The sequence below is a fragment of the Rhinopithecus bieti genome, unplaced genomic scaffold (assembly GCF_001698545.2).
Source record: "Rhinopithecus bieti isolate Rb0 unplaced genomic scaffold, ASM169854v2 scaffold_21155, whole genome shotgun sequence".
In the NCBI taxonomy this organism is placed as follows: domain Eukaryota; kingdom Metazoa; phylum Chordata; class Mammalia; order Primates; family Cercopithecidae; genus Rhinopithecus; species Rhinopithecus bieti.
Genome location: NW_016810615.1, coordinates 608,902 through 636,403, shown reverse-complemented (window position 1 = coordinate 636,403; position 27,502 = coordinate 608,902). Strand labels below are relative to the sequence as shown.

At 36.5% G+C, this 27,502-nt stretch overlaps 1 protein-coding gene across 1 annotated transcript in view; it reads right to left on the bottom strand.

The window, feature by feature from the left end:
• DIAPH3 (diaphanous related formin 3) overlaps window positions 1-27,502 on the bottom strand; it is a 522,774-nt gene that overhangs the window by 456,626 nt on the left and 38,646 nt on the right. The window contains 2 exon segments of the mRNA XM_017892515.1: window positions 12,355-12,371; window positions 12,374-12,530. Coding sequence (XP_017748004.1) covers window positions 12,355-12,371; window positions 12,374-12,530 — 174 coding nt within the window.

Sequence of the window (27,502 nt, the reverse complement as noted above, 5' to 3'; positions counted from 1 at the left end):
AAGGAAGGAAGGAAGGAAGGAAGGAAGGAAGGAAGGAAGGAAGGAAGTCAAAAGGACATGAGCCAAACTGTAAGAACTGTTAAGTGGCCAAAACTAGAACAATTTGAAAAATAAAATGATATTATTAGATTAAAACCTAAAAAGCAAAATAAATTGAGGAGATACTTTAAGACTGTGCAGATATCCTTTTTCTCCTTAATTACAGAGGGAAAATACTAACTTTAAAAGGGAGGAAGCTGGCAGACACCACCTTAACAAAGTTGTCCAGGCTAGCACCACCAGTAATAGGATATACTGATATTTCAAACCTCCAGCTATGACATAATGAGAAGGGTGACCACCTCTGTGGTATTCGTACCAAAATATACCTCAATCTAATCACAAGGAAAAAAGAAATCAGGCAAACCCAAATTAAGAGCACCCTACAAAATAACTAACCCTAATTCTTCAGAAGTGTCAAGGTCATAAAAGATAAGAAACTGTCATTGACTGAAGGAGACATGACAAATAAATGCGAGATGTGATCCTGGATTAGATTCTGGAAGGGAAAAAAAAGGACATGGGTGGGAAAACTGGCAAAATCTGAAGCAAGTCTGTAGTTTAGTTAGTAATATTATCTCAGTATTCAATTCTTAGTTTTAATACTTGTACTAATGTTACATAAGATGTAAACATTAGGGTTAGTTGGGTGAAAGGTATACAAGAATTCTCTATACTATTTTTGCAATTCTTTTGTAAGTCTAAAATTATTTCAAAATAAGAAGTTATTTTAAAAGACTAAATTAAAATATTTTAATAGTAGAACTTTTTATAAATCATTTGGGGTAAAAAAAGAAAAACAGAATATCATTATTAAAAAAAAAAAGAAGATTTTTTTTATATTCCCTAAATAAAAAGAAGAGGTTTGTAGAATATTCGGCTATAGTAAATACACACTGAATTGAAGGAGGAAAGGAGACTAACGAAACCACAATCAAGACAAATCCAAGGGTCCTGAGAGGAAGGGTTAAGTAGGTCAGACACAGGTAACAGAATTCCATTCAAAACACAAACTTCTCCAACTGTTTACATTTCCTCCTATTTTCATTCCAAACCTGCTCTGTGCACTGACCTTCTCACCCATTCTCCCAGAACCATTTTACAAAGACCTCTAGTACCCCTGTAATCTTAAAACATGGTCAAATTCTTGAGCCAGGCACTGTTCTAAACATTTATAAGCATTAATTAATCCTCAGTAACTTGAGGTATGTCCTCTTTATTGAGGAGAGAGCTGAGGTTTAGGAAAATTTTGGAAGTTGACCATGTTCTTTAACTTAGATTTAAACTCTGTTCTATCTTATCTCCCTCATTCTTACTTCCATATTATTTATCTATGTTATCATCTAAAATCCGATTTCCCTGGGGCTAGTACCATCTAACTGAACATGTCCACCGCCATCAACTTGGGTTGATTCCTCTGTCACTCCACACCTTGCTATCACCCACAATGGACCTAGAGCAAGCTTGTCCAGCTTGCACCCAGGACAGTTTTGAATGCGGCCCTGCACAAATTCGAATACTTTCTAATAATCTCATAATGTTTTACAAAAGTGTTAGTGTATTTTAGTTGTGGTCCAAGACAAGTCTTCTTCTTCCAATGTGGCTCAGGGAAGCCAAAAGACTGGGCACCCCTGCCCTAGAGTGTCCTTGGCTTCCTCGCCAATGCAACCTCCACTTCCACTGTCCTCAGCTACAGTTCTAATGACCACATCTGTACCTTTTCATTATCTAAAACCTGCTCCACCACAGGCACCATCAGAATCTCCATAATCCTTATCTCTGACCTCAATCTTCCATCTTGTCACTTCTCCCACTCCCAAACCACCTTTTTCTTGGCCCCAATAAAAACCTCCAGTTTTTTGACCCTTCCATTTTCTTCCAATGCAGGCCACTGTTGATTCATCAATTCTTACAACATTTATGGAAAATCCTACTAGTCTCTATTTTCATATTTCATACGGTACTTATTTCAAACCCTAGCTATTTTCCAGGAGCTATAAAACTACTACTTCTGCCTATCACTCTCAGTAAATAAATTTCAATTCCCTTTATGAAAAGAAAGCTATAATTCCATTTCCTTCTGTTTTACCATTTTATTTGCACACTAATATCTTTCCCTACCCAACCAATGCATCTATCCAAAGACATTCCTATTCATTTATGCTCGAGATCCCCTTTCCTCCCACCTCCAAAAAGGGCATTACACGTCTATTATCCTCTTCTATTTTATTTCACTAAATTCTCTCAGTTGGTTATCAATATATAAGCAAGTTAATCTTTAATGGATCAAAATTAAACAAAAAAACTTCCCTCAACTCTGGCTCTTTATATGTAACTCTCTGTTTTCTCCCTCACAGATAACATTTAAAAGAAATATTTCTTTATATGCTGCCTCCTTCACTGTGCATGGAACACAATGGTCACTTTTTAAATATTTCCTAAATAAAGAAGATAACAGAAAAGTTCTCAAACAGAATTTGCTCATCCTATTTTAGGACAAACATATGAGATGCAGGTAATCTTCTGGGAGATGGAACTGAAGCTGGAGATGATACAGCCTCAGACTAGAACACTGAGCAATTGCTGCTCCTAAGATTCTCAAGAATCTTCAGATAACACTGATGGGAATAAGTTCCAATTCTGGAGGTAGGAATCTTCAGGTCGTGGCACTGACACAGAGATGGCCAAGCTAAAATCCACCACTTTTCCAGGGAACACTAGCAGAACCACACTAAACCTCAGTGGCCTAGAACATAGTCAATATAACAACTGACCCCTGCCAAGCAGTACCTGGTTGAGGAATGAATGGGGTCAAGGTCCCTTCCAGACTCACTCCATCATCCCTTCCAAACTTCCAAACTTGTGACCTTGTGTGGTGCTGTGTCCATCCAGAATGAAAGCATACACCTGTTTTGTAACTTGCGCAAGGACACCAAATTAGTCAGCAGCAGCCCTGACCTGGAAACCAGGTCAAGCAAGTAACTTTTAAGACATTCCCAAAGAGTCTTCCTACAAGTTGCATGGGGTCAGAAGTTCCCACACACCAGCAAATTGCCAGTTTGCTACTGCTTTTAGGGACCCTAAGTCCCTACTAGACTGATTTTTTAAAAATAGTACCAAATAAATATTTTTCACATTTTATTGGAAAAACAGAGGGGGGAAATATGTAATTTAGTACCTGTGCACATGCATGCAACTTGTTGGAAAACTAAGGCACAATCAAGCAGAGAAGAGCAACTGAATTTTTCCAACTGAATTACACACGTTAGACTCAATATTTTCATTCATGGCTGTGGATTTTACAAGACAGCATGCTCATTAAATTTACATACATCAAGTTGAGCAGGACAGTTAACACTATGGAGAGTCAGATTAAATTTAAAATGATTGACTATTTGCAGAATTAAGTGAATATATACAAGCAGCAAGTTGCTGAAGATGGTCAGGTGGAAGGATATTCAACCGAAAAGGAAAAACACTACAGACAGGCAGAGCATGACTAGCATTACAAAATGGATACGGGAAATACAGTATTATAATGGAACAATAAGCATAATGTTGGAAGATAAAAATTGGAAGCACTGCCATAGCAAAACCAAACATTTATTCATACTAAGTCAACAGCAATCATCTAATTTCAATAACATTATGTTTTGTTTTAGGGGTTAAAGCCAACATAATTATTCTTGGTAGCAGTCTCTGTTTTGCTAGCATTACATTATTAAAGCCACAAATTGGTTAAGCATCTTAAGAGGTCCACAATGATCCCCTAATTTCCCCTCTTGTGACAGAGCTCAACATCATATAAGCACAATTTTATCCAGAGTTCTGCTAAAAGTGTAATTCTGTTCTTAACTACATTTGAATTCATCTTTGACATCACACAATATCAAATGGTCAAGCTTTTCATTACACTAAGGTTTTTACTACCATGAAAGGCTTAGTGCCAAATTAAAAAAACAGAAGATTTCATGACCTCATTCAGGGTCATTATACACTGTTGAATAGGGCAGACTAAATGAATCTCATCTAGTTCTGCAATTTAATAAATTTTATTCTTAGATTGGGTTTAGACATAATTAGAAAACTAAAAGATAAATACTACCAAGAACCTGGAACTTAGAATTAACTTTATTACTACTTTTCTATATTCAAGATGTCTATAAATACATTGAGGCTATAAAAAAGCTTAAAACAGCTATAAAATATTTTGCCTATGAGCTTTACTATGTCCTTAGAGTAAACCTTTAAATAATCATTTTAACATAAATGTGATTATTAAAAAGTTATATTTTTTGCTTTTACTGTAAGTGGGGTTGAAATTCCACAGTATTATCCAGTAGACACTGGATTATTCAATTCCCATTAAAATTAAAAGAAAGTCAGATGGCTGGCTCATTAATAGAACAGCAGCCAAAGAATGACATTTACCCAGAGATTGATAATGAACTCATAAACACTACTTTTTGGCCAAATATTCTAACTGGAGAATATGGGAAGAGTGTAAACTATCTTAATTGAAAAACAAATTTCAGTTTATCCTAATGTAGTATCAAGGAACACACACACACACACACACACACAGACATACACAATGAGAAAATAAGAAATTTAAATATCACTTTTCTTTCATACACTGTAAATTTTAGCAGAACACACAAGAAGTGAGCTGAATATTCAGAAAGCTGCACAACTCTAATTTATTTTGGAATGTAACCTTGCCAGAATTGTTCAAGTATATGCATAAGCACCTACAATCACAGACAACTGTTGTGTAATCCTACAGATAAGAACATTGCCAGTGATTCGCCAGGCGTGGTGGTTCATGCCTGTAATTCCCACCACTTTGGGAGGCCGAGGCCGGCGGATCACGAGGTCAGGAGATCGAGACCATCCCGGCTAACACGGTGAAACCCCATCTCTACTAAAAATACAAAAAAATCAGCCAGGAGTGGTAGCGGGCGCCTGTAGTCCCAGCTACTTGGGAGGCTGAGGCAGGAGAATGGCGTGAAGCCAGGAGGCGGAGCTTGCAGTGAGCTGAGATCTCACCACAGTACTCCATCCAGACTGAACAGAGCGAGACTCCATCTCAAAAAAAAAAAAACACTACCAGTGATGAAAAGGATCTTCATTCATATATTTGTTTTCAACTTTTCTAAGTAAATGACAATTTCTTCATAAATTACATAAAGGATAAAATGGTCATTTGACTTAAGATACAACTTTTTTCTTAACGCCAACTTTTTTACAGAAGAAAACATGACTGAGAAAAGGCCTTCACAGGTATACACAAATAATTGCCTGCACAGCTCCTAATTGGTGAAACAGCATGCTGAAATATTACCATAACATTTATCCCTTTAAAATTCCTCCCTCTAACCATTTTAGTGGTGCTAAAAAATCCCACCAGGCAAAATCCAATACACCTAAATCATTTATTTTCTCATTTATCTGGATCTAGAAGAAACAACTAAACATTGACATTATCCCCCTGACAAACACAACCCATGAATCAACTTGATAATTGCCTTGAACTACTATACTCTCTCCCTCTTCCTCTTCATACTTGGGTTATTATTTGGATTGCTTTTAAACCACCTTTCCCTGAATTTTTCAATTTCTACTCAATGGAGAGGGAAAAGAGTGACAAGTAATAAATCAGAACAAAGCATTCCCACAGAACCTCTCTCATTTTATCTAGTCAAGCCTTAATATACGTTTTTAGTTTGTAAGAAATAGAAAATGTTCATGATATAGGAAAGTAGAGTTGTAAAGAATACTAATACTTGAAATAAGCTGCTGGTAGAAATCTACGGTTGTTAATAAACACTTAAGAGAATTAACACAAAGGGGTTTTTGTTGGTTTTTCTTTTCATTCAGACCCTTGGTTGACCCTTAAGATATTCCTTGCACACTCAACACAATTGGTATTCATTTATTTGACCAATGTAATAGCTATGCGTAAGTTTTTAACACCAAGAATTAAAGAGAATAAAGAAAGAAAGAAAAATTGCCATTAGTATGTACCCTAAGAGTAGCAATATGGAATAAGCTTGGCAAGATGAACCTTCCCCACCTCTATACCGAAAATATCAAAAGAATATGGTCATATCTGATTTTTATCGGTTCACCTGAGCTCTTCTTTTCTCCTCTGGAAAAAGGGCTCTTAGATATTAAGGTTTATTATACAGTTGCAGTGACTAAGACAACAGACATAAATGCAGAATTAGACAAACCAACTGATGGACAAAAATCAAACCTCAGAAACAAACCCACATGTGCAAAAACTTGATCTATAACACTAGAGATATTACAAATCATAAAAGAGAATGAACTATTCAAATAAATGCTGCTGGAAAAACTATGTGGAAAAAAATTGGATCCACATCTCACATCAGGCATAGAGATATATATTTCTAATAATTTTAAATGAAAATATAGGAGAATGGATTTATGATGTCAGAATAGCTTTCCTCAATAATATACAAAAAGGACAAACCATAAAGAGCTTGATAAATTTGACCACAATTTTACATTTTTGTACTTCAGCTCCCCTTCCCCACTAACAAAAGTAAAAAGACAAGATTCGGACTAGGACAAGATATTTGCAACACATAAAAACTGAACACATGAGTATTATTCTGGCTATATGGGAAATTCTACAAATCAATATGAAAAAGATGGAAATCTCAAACAACAAAATGGGCAAAAATATAAACAGGAAATTCACAGAAGAGTAAACCAAAGGGCCAATAAGCATGTGAAAAGATGTTCGGACACATTTATAATCAGAAAAATATAAATCTTTAAAGTATGAGATATCCTGTTCACATTTGTTTACTTGCAAAACTTAAAAAGTCTAATACTAATGCAAATCGGGATGTTCTACAAATCAACCAGCCTGCAATCTTCAAAATTGTCAAATTCATAAAATACAAGGAAACATAGGAACTATTCCAGACTGAAGAAGATTTTAAACACGTAACTGAATGCAACATATGATTCTGAACTAGATTCTTTTGTTATAAAGAGCATATTGATACTATTGGTAAAACTTTAATAGTGTCTGAGGTAGAAATTGATTAGTGTTAACTTCCTGATTTTGGTGGTTGTATTGTGATTATATAGAAGGAAGTCCTTACTTGTAGAAAATATACACTAAAGTATTAGAGGATTGTGGGGCATTGAATCAGCAATTTACCAACAACCATCTCAGAAGAAAAAAGGTTTTGTTCCATACAACTGTATTCTTATACAGAAAAAAAAAAAGGAAAGTTTCTTTAATGTCTGGGACCAAAACTATTGGATTCAGGGTACTGTTCACCTCAGAGAAGAAAAGAAGATAAAAGTGGGAATTAGAAGAATTACAAAAGGGAGTTCAATTATACCTGTGGTTGTATTTTTAATATTATGTTCTATATTTTTTGTATGCCTGAAATACTGTATAATTAAAAAAAACACTGCAGGACAAAATTAGATTCCACTCTATGTTATACACGGAAAATTGTTTCAAAGTCAAATATGAATGTCTTTGGTATTATCCAAACCAGGTTTCCCACACTGAAAAGCCAATATATGTATTAGACAGTAGGTCATCTAAGTTCTTACTACCAGGACATACTTCAAACATATGCTTAAGAGATGATGATGGCATTTTATAAATGTGCTTTCTCCTACATTACAAAAAAGCCTGATAAACATCTTCCCAATAAAATAATAGAACATCACTATTCATACTTAAGTACTTTGTGCAATTTTATCAGGTCATTTTTTCTACGCTTATAACAATTCTAGACAGGAAGTCCAGAATTAAAATAATTTTTGTCAGAATGATTTTGATATCACTGGCACTCATTTAATGCCTGTTAATGATAGCATCCTGATAGATGAGCTTTCTTGCACAGCTTTCATTCTCTCAACTGATAGTGAAAATAAGAAAAGGTATGAATGCATGAAAAAAGCTATCTTCCTTTCATTATTTTAATATTTTTGTGTTATTGGGCTGACTAGCAATTAAAGCTAATCTCCATCTAGGTATAGTGTCTAAGGTGAAGAGAAATACAGTATCCTAGAAATCTACGTTACGAAGCTGCACTTAACAGACATTTGTTTGCTATGATAAAACAATGGATGATACTGCATGGATTTAATCTAATGGGAAGACAGATATCTAAAAAATGAAAAGTAAAAAAAGAATGTATTTCACAATGGACTCATACACAAGCAGTTCTGAGAGGCAGGTTTAAGGGATCCGTAACTCAGAGAACAAATGCGAAGATAATTAGAGTAATGCTTGAACTAAGACTTAAAGGAGGTATAAGGCCAGGCGTGGTGGCTCACATCTATAATCCCAGCACTTTGGGAGGCCAAGGCGAGTGGATCACGTGAGGTCAGGAGTTCGAGACCAGCCTGGCCAACATGGTGAAACCCCATCTCTACCAAAAATACAAAAATTAGCTGGCATGGTGGTGTGTGCCTGTAGTCCCCGCTACTCAGGAGGCTGAAGCAGGGATTGCTTGAACCCAGACGGCGGAGGTTGCAGTAAGCCAAGATCATGCCAGTGCACTCCAGCCTGGGTGACACAGCAAGACTCCATCTCAAAAAAAAAAAAAAAAAAACACAAAAATGAAGTATAAGAATTCTCTAACAGAGGCATAAAGGGAGATAAATGGCAGAGAACACTGCAATATCCTAGATAAGAGGACATGAAAGCTTGAACTAAAGCAGGGGGGAAATAAAATTAAGAGCTAATAAGGATAGAGAAGTAAATGGATGTGACCGATGCCTTAATGAAATCAAGTATGACTCCCAAGTATGACTTCAGTGGGGACTTTTAAGATAGGAAATTAAGAGTGAAGCAGAAATTTTGGTGAGTGGGTGGGTAGGTGTGTTGGGGGGGTGTATTTAATATGATGAGTTCACTTTCTGATGTGTTGAGGTTCAGCATCTTTTAGAGAGCTGGATTATAACTGCTCTTCTGTAGAAGACATACCAAGGTGTCACAATATAAAAGATATTCTACAACATGAAAGGGCTCCAGTCCCCCAAAAAGGAGTACGCAGAAAACTCAAGTGTATAAAGATAAGACTGAGAGGCAGAGGCAACACTCAGAGGAAGTAAAAGAACATATAGAAGAGGGGATATGGAGAGTAAACTGGAAAAAACTGGCCAGAGAGAAGGAAAATTAGGAAAAGTAAAGTAAACAAGTGTGTGTCACAGTGACACACACTTCTTTCACATGGTGTGTGACTGCCATAGAACCAGTCAAGCCGACCAGGATTTCTCACTTACAGAACTATAATAAATGTGTGTTGCTTTAAACAAAAAGTCCATGGTAATTGGTTATAGCAGCAATAGGAAACTAATACAACACTCTAGGGTACCAATAGATACCTTAGGCCAGCAAGTGCTCATTCCTTCCCTCCCCCTACCCCAATCTAATCTTAGAAGAGACAGATTCAGCCCAGAGAATAGGGAAGAATGGAAAAGCAAGATGGAGAAACAGAAGAGGCCAACCACATCCCCAATAATTGCCCCTACCGGAGACTAGAAACGGAACAAACTTGAACAGGGGAAAAGGAGCAGCTTTCTTTGGGTGAAAATTAATTTATATTAAGCTAGGATTTTTATTATCTGAAACCGACAGGAAATATCTGGAACCCACCTGGGACTTTTAACCAGGGTCAGAAGAAAAATAAGCTGAGAGGGCTGATTTAAAGGTTGTTCAACAGTTGGAATAAACTAGCCACTTCCAACTTATACCGATTATATTCACCTTGTTCAAAAGAAACTACTTACAAGTATCTAAGAGTTCTGGAGTAATCACTGAAATTGACTTTAGAAACGTTAAGTTGTAAATGCAGTGACGAACACAACTATTTCACATATCTAATAGTCATACAGACACCAATATGGGCTTTGAGCTAGAATTTCAGCTTTCACCTAAAGACAAACAGGGGAAAAAGCCTTTAGGTATAACTAAAAATTCAACACCACTTGTAAGAATGCACACGGAAACTAAACTATTACCCAGAGATGAAGTAAATCAATTTCCCAAGTGAAATGAGTACAAATGTTGAAGTTATTACACTATACTTCACATTCATTAAGTAATCAAGTCAGCACAGTCTTTCAAAGGACTGTCTTGAGGAGGGAAAAGAGGTGTTCTTCAAAACAAAGTTGTTATTTCATGTAAAAGTTACTAAATACCTTTGATAATGATAAATAAGAACAATCATTTTAAAAATTGTACAATGCCAAAGCAAAGAACCTAGATGCAAACTTTAAATGGTATAAAGCCTCTGTAGGTACAAATGCCAAAAGGTTACCATGGCTGATTATTCAATGTTGCTTTCTCAAGAGAATTCTTACTAATAAAAATGTAACAGATATGTATAAGCCACAAATCAAGCCAGTATAAATTTAGCATTCTCCACAGACATAGAAATAGCTCTAAATTTGTCAAAAATATGGTGTGCTGAGAAGTTTGAAAAATATCCTAATCCACATTTAAAGAAGGCAACAATACCCTTCAAAAGCCTTTCAGCTTCAGAATCAACAGCAGGTTTTCCCTACAGAGTATTGTAATATACTCAAGGACTCAGTAAGGGAAAGAAAGAATCTGTTCCTTATTTTTTAAAAAGGCCTTCGTTGTAACTATCTCGTCCCTTAGCAAACTGGACAGCCCTGAGAAGGCAACAAATTCATTTTATTTCTGCTGAGTTACTCTAGTGAGGATTTAATCACCAAAATCTAATGCCAATAGGTAGACCTGCTTAAGGATGAAAAGTGATGTGGCCCAGTTATTTTAAAAGTATTCTGTAAACATTTCAAAAATGCTGATATTCATCTGACCTCTAAATAATATTAAAATTTATAGTATTAGCCCCCTCCCAGCTAAGAATAACAGAAAACTAGCATAAACTATATTCAGTACTTCCTAGGTAGCTGTACTTTTAACTTCTGGAAATAAAATGTGGCCTCCATAAATGTTTAACATCAATGGGCTACTTAGTCCACTTACTCAGATGGCAGCAACAATTATGATGAATTTTTTTTTTTTTTTGAGACGGAGTCTCGCTTTGTCGCCCAGGCTGGAGTGCAGTGGCCGGATCTCAGCTCACTGCAAGCTCCGCCTCCCGGGTTTAAGCCATTCTCCTGCCTCAGCCTCCCGAGTAGCTGGGACTACAGGTGCCCGCCACCTCGCCCAGCTAGTTTTTTGTATTTTTTTTAGTAGAGACGGGGTTTCACCGTGTTAGCCAGGATGGTCTCGATCTCCTGACCTCGTGATCCGCCCGTCTCGTCCTCCCAAAGTGCTGGAATTACAGGCTTGAGACACCGCGCCCGGCCTATGATGAAATTTTTTAACCTAGTAGCCACAAGTGAACCATATGAGTGCCATCCTGGAATCTCATGGATGGATAACTTAGGTGAGTGGTTCGATATATAGCACATGGATGGGAGAAAACGGCACTTGACGATCTTGAGTCCTCAAAGATAGTACTGAAGAGAGTTATCTTTATATAAGCCTCATTAACAGAGACAAAAGCTAACTAGAAAAGGTTAGGCACCCAGAAAAGACTTAAAGGTGAGTTCAAGTCTCTACAGACATAAATGTTGCATAAAGAACCTGGTTATCCTAAAAACTAAGGAAAGAATAGAACAAGTCAGGTCTAAGATCCAGCCCGTAACGAAGAAAACAGTAGAGCACAGTGACTATCATTTTAACATGGACTGGACTCAGACCACTTAGGTCAGGGATCCCCAACCCCATTAGAAACTGGGCCACACAGCAGGAGGTGAGCGGCAGGCCAGCCAGCATTACTGGCTGAGCTCCGCCTCCTATCAAATCAGCAGTGGCATTAGATTCTCATAGGAACACAAACCCATGGTGAATTGTGCATGCTCCTTATGAGAATCTAACTAATGCCTGATGATGTGAGGTGGAACAGTTTCATCCCAAAATCATCTCCACCACCCCCGAAACGCTCATGGAAAAATTGTCTTCCATAAAATCAGTCCCTGGTGCCAAAAGGATGGGGACCGCTGACTTAGATAGTCTACTCAAGACAAAATATACCATTCGATACTTTGGAGTATTTGTTTTACATACTCTCTACGAAACCAAAACCTGGTAGGTTGTTTTCTTCAGATTTCATATTTTGTAATCCAAAACTCTTTGTGGCCAAAGTGCTATCTTAAGTGACATCAGAAATTAGCCCATGGAATATGACTACCAAAATGCTTAGAGTTCCATTAACATGAGCAAAAGCTAAGGCTTTTCCTCAAACATTTCCTAAAGAATCAAATTCTTACCATCATTTTTTCAAAAGTTCTAAGAGTTCACTGTCTGACAATGGCTTTGGAAAGTTCTCCATCATCTCTAAAGGTGCCGCTGCACAATCACTGCTTGCAAATGTCGTCTTCAGGTTGGGAAGTGGAGGTCTCTCTTTCTTGCTCCCTGGAATTCTTATGCTGGCAAATTTGTCCAGCTACAAAGAAAGACAGAATGACACACGTTAAGTATTTCCTTTCCCAACATTTATCTCATCTCAAAATGAGAAAACAAAGAGGGCCAATCGCGTTATCATTGTGATTTCATCAGGAGGCATTTAGCATTGGAATATTTAAAATTAAAAATAATAATAAAGAGTGGTGAAAATTTTTCAGTAACCATTCTATCTAAAGATTGAAGAGAGCTCAGACAACATTGAAAGAGTCCTTCTAATCTTAAAACCTCACATAGATTTGAGATTCTAATGACAGGTGACCTTTGCTTTATATATTAGTAAATTAAGCAGTTTAGAAAGATTACTTAATTTAGGGTTGGTCCCAAACTAGTACTCAGTGTCCCATCCCCCACCCCTTCCTGGCCCCTTTGCCTATTGCCCTTTCCATAATGCATACTGTCTCTTGGAGTGGGGGTGGGAGAGGAACATGATTTAGGAATTTTTAGGAATTGAATTATCTTCATAGTTCATTGGCCTGATAAACTATTTATCTTTGTTCAGGCTGGTCAGTATGTAAACTTCTTGAATATCTACACGGCAGAATGGTTAAGGCTTTAAGAATTAAGCTAGATTTTTGTTGCAATTAGATTTCTTCTATAACTAGATAATCAAATAGCTTGCTGACATTTCAAAAAAGCATAGATATTCGTTTACAAAGCTAATAATTCATTTATTCAAAATTGTTTGAATTTCACAAGTTCACTTGCTCACAAAGAACCCAGACTCATACATTTCATGAGTCATACAATGTTTCAACAATCAAAAATGCAAAAAGTCTTAAGCTGAACCAGGCATCAAGAATAGAAGTATACTCAAACAGCACAGTGATTCCATGAGGTTTTCATCATTGCTGTATACATTTTAAGCTACTGCTCTCACCACATATACTGTATATAAACCTGTACTATTCATTATGGTAGCCACTAGCTATGTATGATTATTAAATTAAATTGAATGATATTAAAAATTCAGTTCCTTCATTGAACTAGCCTACATTTCAAGTGCTCAAGAGCCACATGTGGCTTGTGGCCAGCAAACTAATGCATATAGAACATTTCCATCATTGCAAAAAGTTTTAATGGACAGAGCTAGTATAGCCATTAAAAACACCTGATACCTCAAAGTCTCAATTTAAAAGGACAATTAAGTCACAGTATTGTTTACTCAATTCACTAAAGAAATAGGATTTCTTCAAATAATGAGACGTAAAGGTAAGTATTATCTTTCAAAATAGGTTTCTAAATTTACTGTGAAGATAATGTCTATGAAAAATACTATGTACTGCACTCACCCATGGTCCACCTAATATCACTTAAACATTAAAGTACTAAGAATATGACAGCTTCCTGTAGGATTTAGAAAGTTGTCAAAAAACACCACTGCTCTCATTCTAACGACCAAAACAAACCAGAAAACGTATAAAGTTATACTTGCTGCTGTTGTCAACCCAACAGAAAATTGAGGACCCAAAGAAACCTACAAGGATCAAATACCAGAAAACGACAAGATGCTCTTATCCCTGACAAACAGTTGAGGAAGAAGAATAAGTTAAACAAGGGTGAAGAAAAGTCAGCCAAATTTTTAAGGAAATATTGATAGCTGCATGGGTGCTGGCATTAGAATTTCAAGGAGCCCCACATGAAGCCCAAGCCATTTGGTAAGTCTATACCCACCTACCAATTCTTTCCCCTAGTCTTCACCAACTGAATGGGGTAGTAAGCCAATGCTTCGGAGCAGAACAGGAAAGCTGTATGAATACTCCATAAGGCATATGCAAACAGGTGCCCTCCAAAGGCCATAGACTAGGCAAAAGAGTGGAGAGAAATCCCCATGACACATTCTGGACTTTCAAAGAGCATGTCATAATGCCATCTAAAGGCTGGGGCAAAGCCTGGTCAAAGAGATTTCCTGAAGAAATAGCCAGAAGTAGAACTGAAAACAAAAAGAGAACTCTACATTAACCCTAAAATTGGCATTTTTTTTCCTGAAATGATATAATGAAGAGTAGACATTACACATGAGATAATTTCAGCAGCAAAGTCACAGAAACTATTTTTTTTTTAAAAAAGGATGAATTAGAAATAAAAAATAGATCAGAAATGAAGATTTTCTTAGATGAGCTTAACAGTAACCTGGAAAGCTGAGGAAGAATCAGTGAACCTAAACCCAGATTGATAGAAAGTTCCAAATTCAAACACAAACAAAATAATGAGATAGAAAAAAAAATGAGTATGATCTGTGATACAACATCAGATGTTGTAACACAAGTGTAACAGGGGTCCAGAAGCAGAAGACAGAGTGGAAATGATACAGAAGAAATATTTCAGAAGATATGACTAAGAATTTTCCAAAATTGATTAAATATATATATATGTATAATTCAATTCACAGATCCAAGAAGCTCAGCAAAACCCAAAAAGAATACAAAAGACACACACACAGACACACACACACACACACACACACCCCTACGTACCCCTAAGCACTTCATGGTCAAACTGCTGAAAGTTAAAAATAAACAGCAAACCATAAAAGTACAGCCAGAGAAATAAAAATACATTATATACACAAGAAAAAAATGATATGACAGCTAATTTCTCACCAGAAACAATGGTGGCAAAAGACAATGGAATGGCATCTTTAAAGTGCTGAAAGAAAGGTAGGGTTGGCCGGGCGCGGTGGCTCAAGCCTGTAATCCCAGCACTTTGGGAGGCCGAGGCGGGCAGATCACAAGGTCAGGAGATCGAGACCATCCTGGCTAACACGGTGAAACCCCGTCTCTACTAAAAAATACAAAAAACTAGCCGGGCAAGGTGGCGGGCACCTGTAGTCCCAGCTACTCGGGAGGCTGAGGCAGGAGAATGGCATGAACCCGGGAGGCAGAGCTTGCAGTGAGCTGAGATCTGGCCACTGCACTCCAGCTTGGGCGACAGAGTGAGACTCCGTCTCAAAAAAAAAAAAAAAAAAAGAAAGATAGAGTTGACTCTTGAACAACACAGGGATTAGGGCAGTCAAAGTCCACATATAACTTTTGACTCCCCAGAAACTTAACTGCTTATAGCCTCCTGTTAACTGGAAACCTTGCTAATAACATAAACAGTCAATTAATACACTGTTGTATGTTACATGTATTTACTGTATTCTTATAAGTTAGAGAAAACAAAATTTTATTAAAAAGAAAGAAAATACTTTCACAATACTGTACTATATTTATCAATACTGTAAGTTTACATCATATGTTTACAAGATGAATTGTCTCCTGAAATGGTGACCAACGCAGCTACAGACCTCAATCTATACAATTCACGTATCGAGCAATTCACCTTTCTCTTGTAATGTTATGAGTTTTCTCTGATTCTTGGGAGCACTTCAAGCATCACTAGTGGCACTTTGTATGGGTCCCATGGTGTTACTCAGGGTTTACGGTATTGCCCTAAACACGATGAAAAATACTCAAGAACTGCAAGAGATCAGTTTTTACTGAAATATGCAATTTACTGGAGAGATTAACTGCTCAAGTGGAGATGATTAGTGCCACATGACATTTTAAGTAGATACTCAACACACTTGAGCTCACCGTAATAGCAACCAGAGGTGACTACAACATTAACACAGTAATATAGTGTGCAGTACAGTTAATTTCATAAAGTTATAGTTTAATACTGCATCTTTACATTTGTTCACATTTCTCTTGACTGCAAATGGCACCATCTTTAGTTCATGTTTGTGCGTATAAGTTTTGATTAATTTTAACTTTTTTATGATAGATTTGTAAATGTTTTACGGTATTAAGTGAGAAAATAGACTACTATTTAAATATATTCAAGACATACAGAATTATTTCTTTTTTCGATATTTCTAATCAGTTTGTCTGCAAGTTTTTTCAAATTATTGAAAATCTCGAAATATCTCCAATGTATTTCTTTAAAAAAAACCTGTGTGTAAGGGGACCTGTGCAGTTCAAATCAATGCTGTTCCAGGATCAACTGTAGTGTTATCCTGGGATTCCATATACAGTGAAACTACTTTTCATAAGTAGAAGCAAAAGAAACACACTTTCAGACAAAAACGGAGATAATCTGTCTCCAGCAGACCTGTACTACAAAAGTGTAAAAGAAGTTTTCAGGCTGTAGGGAAGTGATACACATATAACTTTTTCTTAACTTGTTCTGGAATGAAATCCCAGATCTACAAAAAGAAATGAAGAGCAATCAACAGTTGTCTATTAGACGTTGGTGATACAAAGATAAATGAGCCTTTATAAGACTTACCTTAAATAATTATCAAATGGAGGAGACAAGCACATAAACAGGTAATTATATAGCTATACAGAAAATGTAGGAGGTATGTGAAATATATTATAATAGCAAAAAAGAGTGGCATCTAACTCACCACCATGAGCATTTCCTACTCTGGAATAACTCAGAAAAATGAAACTGTCTCCACATGAATATATGTCCAGAAGATACTATCCCTGTGTATATTTGTACCCTCATTATTGATGTTTTTTAAAAAACTGAGAGAAACCAAAAAAACTGTTTTAGGAAATGGGACTGGTTACTTATCTCCCAAGTCACTACTTCATTGCCATCATTTCTGTACAGATATCAATTCCTAAGCACAGAAACTATCCTGGCTCTTTACATACACACACCCCCCAAAAAAATCCAGTGTAGCTTAATTAATATGCCAAACTTATAATGAAGTGAAATTAAGCAAAACTTCATTAATGCAACATCAATATTATAAATGTAAACATGTCAATAAATGGGAATAATAAGCTTAAGCACTTCACAAGCTAATTGTAAATGCATAACTTAATGGTTCTAACAGTGATAGAAGACATAAAATCTTAATTTTCACCAAAAACCAAAACTTTTTTAAAAGAATCCTTAAAAGTCATAAAAATTAACAAGAGTTTTACTAATATTTACTGAGCCTTTTCTATATGAAGAGCACCAGGCTAAGAGCTTGAAATGCAGCATTAGGTTGAATACATTTGTTTAATCCTTACAGTGAAGAAACTGCATCTCTAAAAAATAAAAGAACAAGCTCCAAAACACTTTTGTACCTAACAATTTCATAGTATTGAGCGCAAAAATAGGACAAAGGAAAAAATCAGCCCTTAAGGTTTTCAAGGGTAAAGCTAGTAAAACCATACTTGTACCAGTAACATAATTTGTAAAGGTAATAATATTAATAATAAAATATAATTATCACACCTATCCCATAAGCTTAGCACCTAAAACTCTGGGGAAAAGATAAATTTTACCCAAATGGAAAAATAAATTTGTACACTACCACTAGTATAGACAGATGAAGGCAAGATAGGAAAAAAATAGCACTCCCTTCTTCTAGCTTCTAAATCCACAATGGGCAAAATAGTAATATGAGATACAAAAGGATCAATCAGTATTTCACATTTTCAATATAATGCTTTTATTCCTTTTCCCAGAAAAGAAGGGATAAAAGAAAAAATAAGGAAAGAAACATAAAAGAAAAGTAAGTACAATCCTTCTTCCTATACTGGAATAGCAACTTGAATAGCAACTTGAAACTTCCTCCTATACTGGAATAGCAACCAGTGAATACCTCAGGCTACAAGTAAAAGCATTCCATGCACTATTGAGCACTCCAGGCAGATTCTACAAAATCTGGGCACTATTATAAAGCTAGTTGCAAAGTGAGCTTTACTATCAAATCATTTTACATGTTTTAAAAGAAGTTTCATTTTTAAAAAGAGAGGTTACTATGACTCCATTCACACATGGAAAAATCACTCTTAATCTATCTTTGATTAAATTGCACACACAATTTGCTTAAACCAAGGCACAATAGAACACTTGAGCAAACTTTAAAATACTTTTACATAAAATATGACAGGAATCCCCCTAATATTGACCGTAAGTTGGTCATCTTGTATTTGGCAATTTGGCTGAGGGTTGTGTATGTGTGTGTATTACAGTTTGTGCACTTCCTATTTCATGTAAAATTTTCATAATTTTATACGAAATTCTCTTAAAGTTGAGCAAGAAACACAAGCCAGAGAGGTGACGTATACAAACAATTTGCCGTTATTGAAGAATTAAACACATGCAAGACTGAGGAGATTCTGTTATAATGCCAATTTGGAGATGGTACACCACACTTAATTAATATGACTTTGACTGTGTCTGGGGTATACTAAGTTTTATAAATTAATATCACTTATCTTCAGGGGAAGCTAAATGAGCACCCTACTGAGTATTATCTCATACTGAGTAATCACACTGATAATCAGTAATGACAGTTTAGAAAAAATTGAACAAAAAAAAGTTTCAAAAACTCTATCTGAATTTTTAGCTATAGTATATCACTGTAAAAGTGAAAACTCGGTGTTTGAGGTTTTCAGTATTACAACACTTTAAACAACAAGGGCAGTGATTTTTTTATTTAAAATAAAAGGAAAATATTGTAATTAGTCATCTTACAATTTCACATGTATGAAAAAACTACATATGATCATAAACATACTTCATTAGAACCCAGAAGGGAGTAGAAATTTTCACGAAATCCAGGAGAATTATTAAGCAAACAAAAATTCCTTTTCATTATAGAATCAATTCTATACAAATACATACCTGAAATACAGAATAAAATATATTGCTTGAAATTCTCTATTTTCATGCAGTCTTACACTATGCTTAAAGAGGGGGCAAAAACCTAACAGCTAACACAGCTTGGCTCTTTAGTTAACTTTATTACTAATCTGGGAACTTGCTGATTAAAAACAAGCAAGGCTCTTGGAGTCTTACTTCAGAATCCTGCCCAGCCACTTGCTTACTGTGTTACCATAACCAAGCTACTGAAACCTCCCATGATAGTACCTGTCACAGAGAGGTGTTAACAAGAAATAAAAGTGCTATTGACTCTCATCTTCGGATTTAAAAGGCTGAAATGCCTTCCCTGACCACTTCACCTAAAGTAGCGCATGTACCCACCCCTTCTCCATCACAACACACAGTACATTCTCTTCCTATGTCCTTTCACGTGACTTACAAAAATCTATAATTATCTCATTTATTTTGTAATTTTAACTCTGTCTCTTTCCAACTAAAATGTAAGAGCCATGCTAGACAAACCATCAACTGTTTTAATCACTGTGGCAGCCCGTCTCTAAGATGGTGCCAGTGATCCTGATTTATGTAACCAACAGATATTGTGGAAATTATGGAGTCCAATTTTCAAGACTAGATCATAAAAGACTTTACAGCTTTTGTTTTGCTCCTTCTTGGATCACTCACTCTGGAGTATGCCAGCTGCCAGATCATGAGAACACTCAAGAACTCCCGAAGGGGGGCAAAGAACGTGACAAAGAACTGAGGGCTTCCGCCAAAAGATAAACAGGTTTCTTGCTAACAGCCATGTGAGTGAGCCATCTTGAAAGTCCCAGTCAAGGCTTCACATGACCGTAGCTCCAGCCAACATTTTTACTGCAAACTCAAGGCAGACCCCAACCCAGAACCACCCAGCTAAGCAACTACCAAATTCCTGACACACAGAAGTGGTATGAAATGATAAATGTTTGCTATTTTAATTCACTAAGTTTTGGGGCAACTTGTTACATACCAACAGATAACCATTACAGTGATGTTGTATATGCAGCCTATAGCACAGTGCCTGATAGTTAGCAGTCAGTCAATTAATACTTGCTGAAGGTATGAATGAATGAGCAATTACTAGATGATAAAATATATAAAACATAGTTACCATCCCTGTAGATGCTTACCATTTGAGAGAAAAATATACAATAAAGGATCATAATTTAAGGTACAATATTTTAAATGCCCCCAAGAAAATAAGCCAAGTGAACTAGCAACAGGAATGAATGATTAATTCTAGAGTGGGGAAAAGTACCTTAAGAGGGGCTTTGGAATGGGAGTACAACAGGGAACTTGTGATGCTGATATGAAAATTATAATACATGTTAACTGCTAAGCAGTATGTCTGCCTGTTCCATGGTCTTTACGTTTAAACACTAGTGACATCACTGGTACAAAGATGTATTATTGTGGAGAGAAAAAGCAACCATTCAATCTTTCAGGTATGATAAGCCGAGGCCAGTTTTAGGCCATAGACTTATCATCCAGGAACAATTCCTACCATCCCATCAACTGCATTCTGACTTCAATATTCCTCGGTGTTACAAATGGGCTTCTTTTGGCCCTTAATTTGTATTTTGGTGAAATTTATAAGAAGTTCTTTAGCCAGAGGCTTCTTTGAAAAGACGAAAACTTACTGTTCCCTCCCTGCCAAAAAATACTTGATTATCTACCTATATTTAGTCCACATTTAGGTTTCACATAGTATTTTATATTATTAAATGAAAAACACATTTATGATCTTAAAATTTCTTTAATTGCTTGAAAATAAGTTACAACATGCAATATGTGTTCTAAGGCCAGCTGTCATGCCATTGAGCAGTGTTTGGAGATGCCCGCACAAGGAAGAACCGAGGCCTCCCCGCACCAATTAGCACCCACTTGCCAGTCACGAGTGAGCCACTTTGGAAATGGGTATTTCAGCCCCATCAAAGCTACAGATGATTATAATCTCACGAAAGACCTCAAAACAGAACCATCCAAGAACGGCTTGGAAACCAAGTGTTTATTATTGCTTGAAGCCACCAAGTTTTGAGAAATATTATATAGCAATAGATAATTACAGAGCTCCTCATAGAATACTTTTAAATGCCTAAAATATATACGAAGAACTAAAGTAAAACGAGGTTATCAAAATATTAATAAATTTTAATATATCAGTAAATGTTCTTCACTATTGCATTAAATAACAAAGGTAATGACAAGTCTAATTTCAACATAGTGTCAAATGTAAACCACATTTTGAAATATCTTCAGTAACTACTGTGCTTTGAAAATATCTGATTTCTGTTGGTGATAAAGTCACAGGCCAAATACTATTGTGGATTTTTCTGGTATGCTGATAGGTTTTTTTTCCTATATGCATAATTGAAAGAAATACTAAATTTCATTTACAGATTAAAGAAAATAAAGATTTAATTTTTTCTTCAAAGACACCACGAATTCCACCAAGACCCCTTGGTGGTCCATGGACCACAAACTAAGAACCTCTGGTAGGTGGACACGGAATGATAGCAGAAATTGTGGTGGAAAAGAAGAAAGTAACTCAAGTTCCAATGCCTTCAGTGAATCAGTGGAAGGGACTAAAAGACCTACAGTTGAGACCACCAACAAGGAGGAACCAACAGGTTGTATACTCTGATGGTTTATGCTTCAAAGAGAGCTGGAAGCTTTTGAAGTAAGGAGCCACCAGGAAAATAAAGCCATCAAAGAACATGCAGGTTTCAACTACAGCAAGGAGGAAAGAGAACATTCAAAGAAGATGACAGACTTTGAGTTCCAAAGGGCAAAGTAGGAGGGTTTGGAAAGCCTGAAGGACTTGAGAGATAATATCAGATTAGAAGAATGAATGGACCTCAATGGTGAGAGAAGCAAAGGGGTGCTTACTGATGATATGAATTGATTATGACTCAGCTCTGCTGAAAGGTGATTTGAATTGTGATAACTGTAATGAAAATTAATAAAGACATAAAGCATGTGGACTGCACCTCCTTAATTCATCTCTCTGTCCCTACTGTCGCTAACTCAGGCCACTTCTAACCTGCCTCCTAGCCTTCTAACCTGCCTCCATCTCTTCACTGCCCTCCCCCCTACCATGCTATAGCAATTCTGTACCCCAATACTATTCAAACTCCTGAAAATGCAAATTCAATCATGCTCCTCACTTCTGTAATTAAACTCTTTCAATAGCCCCTCCTTACTCAAAGGATGACATTCTTGGCTCAAAGTTCCATCTTGATCTGAACCTATTTCCTCTCTAGACAAACTCTTCACCATTCCACCACCTTACACTGAATGATCTAGAGACAATGAACAACCTAGAGCCTCCTAAACATGCACAGGCTGTTCCTTGTGCCTAAAACCTACCCACACCTCATACCCAACCCCTTACCTGGCTAATTTCAACTCAATCTTCAGCTCCCAACTTAAACTACAGCTCATGTAAGAGCCTATTTTGATTCCTCAAGACTGAGTTAGATGCTCAAAGACTTAGTGCTTGCATCATATAATATGCATACAATTTTTTTTTTTTTTTTTTTTTTTTGAGATGGAGTCTCGCTCTGTCGCCCAGGCTGGGGTGCAGTGGCACGATCTCAGCTCACTGCAAGCTCTGCCTCCCGGGTTCACGCCATTCTCCTGCCTCAGCCTCCCGAGTAGCTGGGACTACAGGCGCCCACCACCACACCCAGTTAATTTTTTTTTGTATTTTTAGTAGAGACGGGGTTTTGCCGTGTTAGCCAGGATGGTCTCCATCTCCTGACCTCGTGATCCGCCCGCCTTGACCTCCAAAAGTGCTGGGATTACAGGCATGAGCCACAGCATCCAGTCAATTTGTATACAATTCTTTAACTACCTGTGAACTAGGCTTTAAGTCCTTGAGAACAGATACTGTAATTTAATTCACTAAATCACCTCTGAACTTACCACAGTTCTAAACATGTAGTGGATGTTATATTAATATTGGTTAAGTGAATAAATTAATAATTTCTTCTAGGCCTGGAACACCCCAGCCATTGCTTCTTGCCTTGCTAAATTTTTCTCAACAATATTTTAAATAAAAAATAATTAACATAGCATATCAAGGGAGAATGTCAGGTGTTATGCTTTTTATATATTCAATAGGAAAACCCAGACTCCTCCTAACACTGATAGTTTAGAGTAGTCCCCTACATTAAAAACAAGGATAAATTTATGTTACTTAATACCATGATAAAAGGTAATAAGAAAACATCCATTCAAAACGAGCAGAAACATCATTGAAAAAAATTTAACATTCAAGAAACCCCAAAGTTCTATCTACCCATCTACTCAAAGTACAATTCTTATTGCATATATTTAAATATTAATACTGTATACTTGAGAAGTAATGTAAATTAGCTCTGTATATATTACATTTTATTTTAAAAAGCATAGACCTATATTACTCATACACAAAAAGTCATCTGAAGACATCAGTAATCGCTTTCTACTCGCCAACCTGACATGCTTCCACTACGAATCCATTTCATTGGTATGCCAGAAGTAAAATTATTAAGAAGTAAAAATTACACCAACTCCTGCCAGCCCAGATTCCAACCTATCCTTCAAAACTCAGCTGAAAATTCACCCTCACATGAAGTCTTCCAAGATCAAGTTGACCTTCCAGCTCCTATCATACCACACCAAAACTACTGATTGTCTATACATTCATTTCTCTACTGCACCCAGATGACAGAGACCTTCTTTCTCCATATTTGTATTTCTGAAATAGTACTAGGCACTCAACAAATTATTAATGAACGAGTGGACAAAAGAATGAATAAACAAGTCTGTACACCCTACTACATATTAGTATATTCAACTCTGAGAGCTCTTGATCTTATTCCCAAGTTTGTGCTGATTTGAGGAAGAGCTCTCTAAACCATCCTATAAATATTTAAAGATTCTAAGATAGTACTTAAGTATTACTGAAATTTTAAGTACAGGAAGTCCTAATTAACGCATTAATGGGCTAAGAAAGGCCCACCTGACTAAGTGAATAGTTTAAGTTCTTTAAAACAGAACTTGTTTTGATGTATTTTACATTCAGTCACCCCAGTCCATGCTGGTATTTCTACTTTACACCGAAGAGTATAATATGCATATATAGTTTTACTGAAAAACTGTGGTGGGGCAGATGGGAGGTCACACTTCTAATCACTCATTGTTACTAACTTACCAAGGAAAATATAAAAAGCTAATGAAAATAGAAAGCAAATTATAGTACAGAAAGCCTTATATCCTACTAGAATAAGATAAAACTATTTTAATTCTAGGTTGAGCTTTTATTTTTAAAAGCTACTGACTTATGTTCTATTACCTGACTTTAAAGTTAGGCACGAATTCAGGTAATTAAAGTCATTTTCCTTTCTTTCATAAATATGATGTCTAATTTAGCATATATCTCACAAGACACATCACATCTAGGTAGGTACAGGTAAACAAAGCTCAGTCCTATTAGGCTGCATTCATCTTTGAGTGAAGTCTCACAGCAATCACACAGGAATGTACTAGAGTTGTCTGGTAACAGTTAGTTATACTGAGTAAGAAGGCCCAGAGAACAGTCAGGAGGTAAGTGAATAGTGAGGTGAAGGCTTCCACTCACTCACTAGAACCTACATCCACAGCAGGTGGGCTCTATGACCCCATTACCCCGGGAACTTTGAGGAGAACGAGGAAAGCCTGTATCTGTATCTGGGTGCAGGCTGTAGTTGTTCTGAGATATGTGAAGTGCTTTCTATACAGATAAGTTTTTCCATGTCTTTTACAATTAAAAGAATCTCATATCCTTTAACAGATGACCTCTCAGTCCAACACCTCGCTATTTCTTTGGGGTGGACTTTTTTCAGTTTTGTTTACTTGAGATATTCAAAACATTTCTCATCTTAGAAAACATCTAAGATATAGTATGTCTTTATAATTATAATGATTTTCTCAGGATTAAGGTCAAGGGCTATGATACAATTTCTCCTTTCCATTTAAAAGTCTCATATAGATAGTATCAAGGGAAAAGCAGAAAATACAGTCTTGGTAACATGGAAAAACCCCATCGCTACAAAAAAAATACAAAAATTGGCCAGTCAAGGTGTGTATGTCTGTATTCCCAGCTACTTGGGGGTCTGAGCTGGAGCCCAGGAGGTGGGGGCTACAGTGAGCTGTGTTCACACCACTGCCCTGGGTGACAAAGCGAGACCCTGTCTCAAAAAAAAAGGAAAGAATGAGATATACGTCTAGATTTTACACTTGGTGCTCTCAGTGGAGAAAAGGATAGTACTTAAATGGCATTGTAATGCTTTTGATAAAGATCATGTTATCTGGAGCCAATCTGCCAGAGTTTTCCTGGCTGCCCCCTATGACTCTGAACAAGATACCTAAGCTCTCTCTTCCCCATTGCCCCCCGTTTCCCCATCTTTAAAGATGGGAGCAATAACAGTGCTTACTCAGAGGCTTGGTGTTACAATTAAATGTGTTTATATAGTAAACATTTGGAACACTCTTTAGCACATAGCTAACAATTACATAGTCCTTACTGTAACTTAGCACACCATTCTTCTAATTAGCAAGAACAATTCCCCAGTTAAGTTGTTTTGTTTTATTTTTTTAAGACAGGGTTTCCCTCTGTCACCCAGACTGGAGTATAGTGGTGCAATCATGGCTCACTGTAGCCTGAAACTCCTGGGTTCAAGTCGTTCTCCTGCGTCAGTCGCCCAAGTAGCTAGAACTAGGACTATAGGTTCACGTCTTCATACCATCACATCCAGCTATTTATTTTTTTATTTATTTATTTTTTTTTCTGTAGAGACGGGGTCTCCCTATCTTGCCCAGGCTAATCTCGAACTTCTGGGCTCACGCAATCCTCCCACTTCAGCCTCCCAAACAAAGTGCTATGATTACAGGCATGAGCCACTACACCTAGCCCCCAATTATGTTTTTATACTCCCTAAGTAAATTCTCCAGCAACTTATATCTTTCTATTCCCTAGAAGATTTCTGCATGCTAATGAGAGATACATCATCAAGTTAGAGAGGCAGGGTCCTGCCATGAAGACCTTATCTGCCATGTTAGACTTGACCTATATAAAACAGGTGCAATTAAGCAGTTTCAAACAGCATAAAACATGAACAGATAGGCAATGTAGACAGATCAGTCTGATAGCTGTGTGGGAAGGCAGCATTTTAGGTAGCAACAGCAAGCTGCCAGAGTCCAGTGAGGAAAAAATGAGAAGACTAGGACTCTGATAGAAGGAACTGAGAGAAGAAGAGATTCAAGAAATAATCAGAAAGAAACATTGGAAAGGTGAAGCTACTTTCTAAGAGACTATAAGGAATAAAACAAGTCTACGAGGAAAGTAAAGGGTTTAACTTAAAGCACACAGTGCTTCTAGAATAGATGAGACATCCATGGAGGTTATTCAGTAGGCCAATGAATTATTTCTCAACTGGAGGAAAAGGTCCTAAACAGAGATATACATGGTTAGTTGAAAACTTCAGTGGTGAGTACCTGAGTAAAACACTACATACTGAGGAAAAGAACAGTAGAATCAGGAAAAATAACTGAGAAAAAAACAATAATTTAAGGCAAAAAGGAAAAAGTATGCTATCAGATAGATAACGAAAGGTCAAAGGGGTATGAAACTGAGAAAATTTGATGTCACAGAAGTCAAGAAATCTTTCTTCTCCAAAGAAGCAGCATACGATTATATCAAGTAGAGTAGGTAAATCCAATAAATTTCCAAGAACTAAAAACTAATGAAAATTACTTGTGATTTTAAAACGTCATTTATTAAAGATAAAGAAGCCCAACAATCTTAAATACATACGCGCTTCACTGCAAAGCTTCAAAATACATGAAGCAAAAACTGATCAAACGGGAAAAATAAAATCTAAAATCACAGTTGGCGACTTCAACAATTCTCTCAGTAACTGTTAAAACAGACAGAAAATTAACAAGAATACAGAAGATGTGAACAGCACTATCAACCATCCAGAATACACACAAACACTGACCAAGATAGACCACGTTGTGGGACATAAAGTAAGACTTAAAAAATCAGAAAGGACAGAATTCATGCAAAGTATAGGTCTCTGACCATGAGGGAATTAAATTACAAATCAGACACAGTCAGATATCAGTAAAACCCCTAAATATTTGGAAGTTAAATAACACATACCAAAATAACCCATGGGTCAAAGAAAATAAGAAGTTTAAAAATATTCAATTCAATGAAACTTTGTGGAATGCAGCTAAAGCAGCTGTCAGAGGAAAATTTATAGCATAAAAAAGCTAATATGCTAG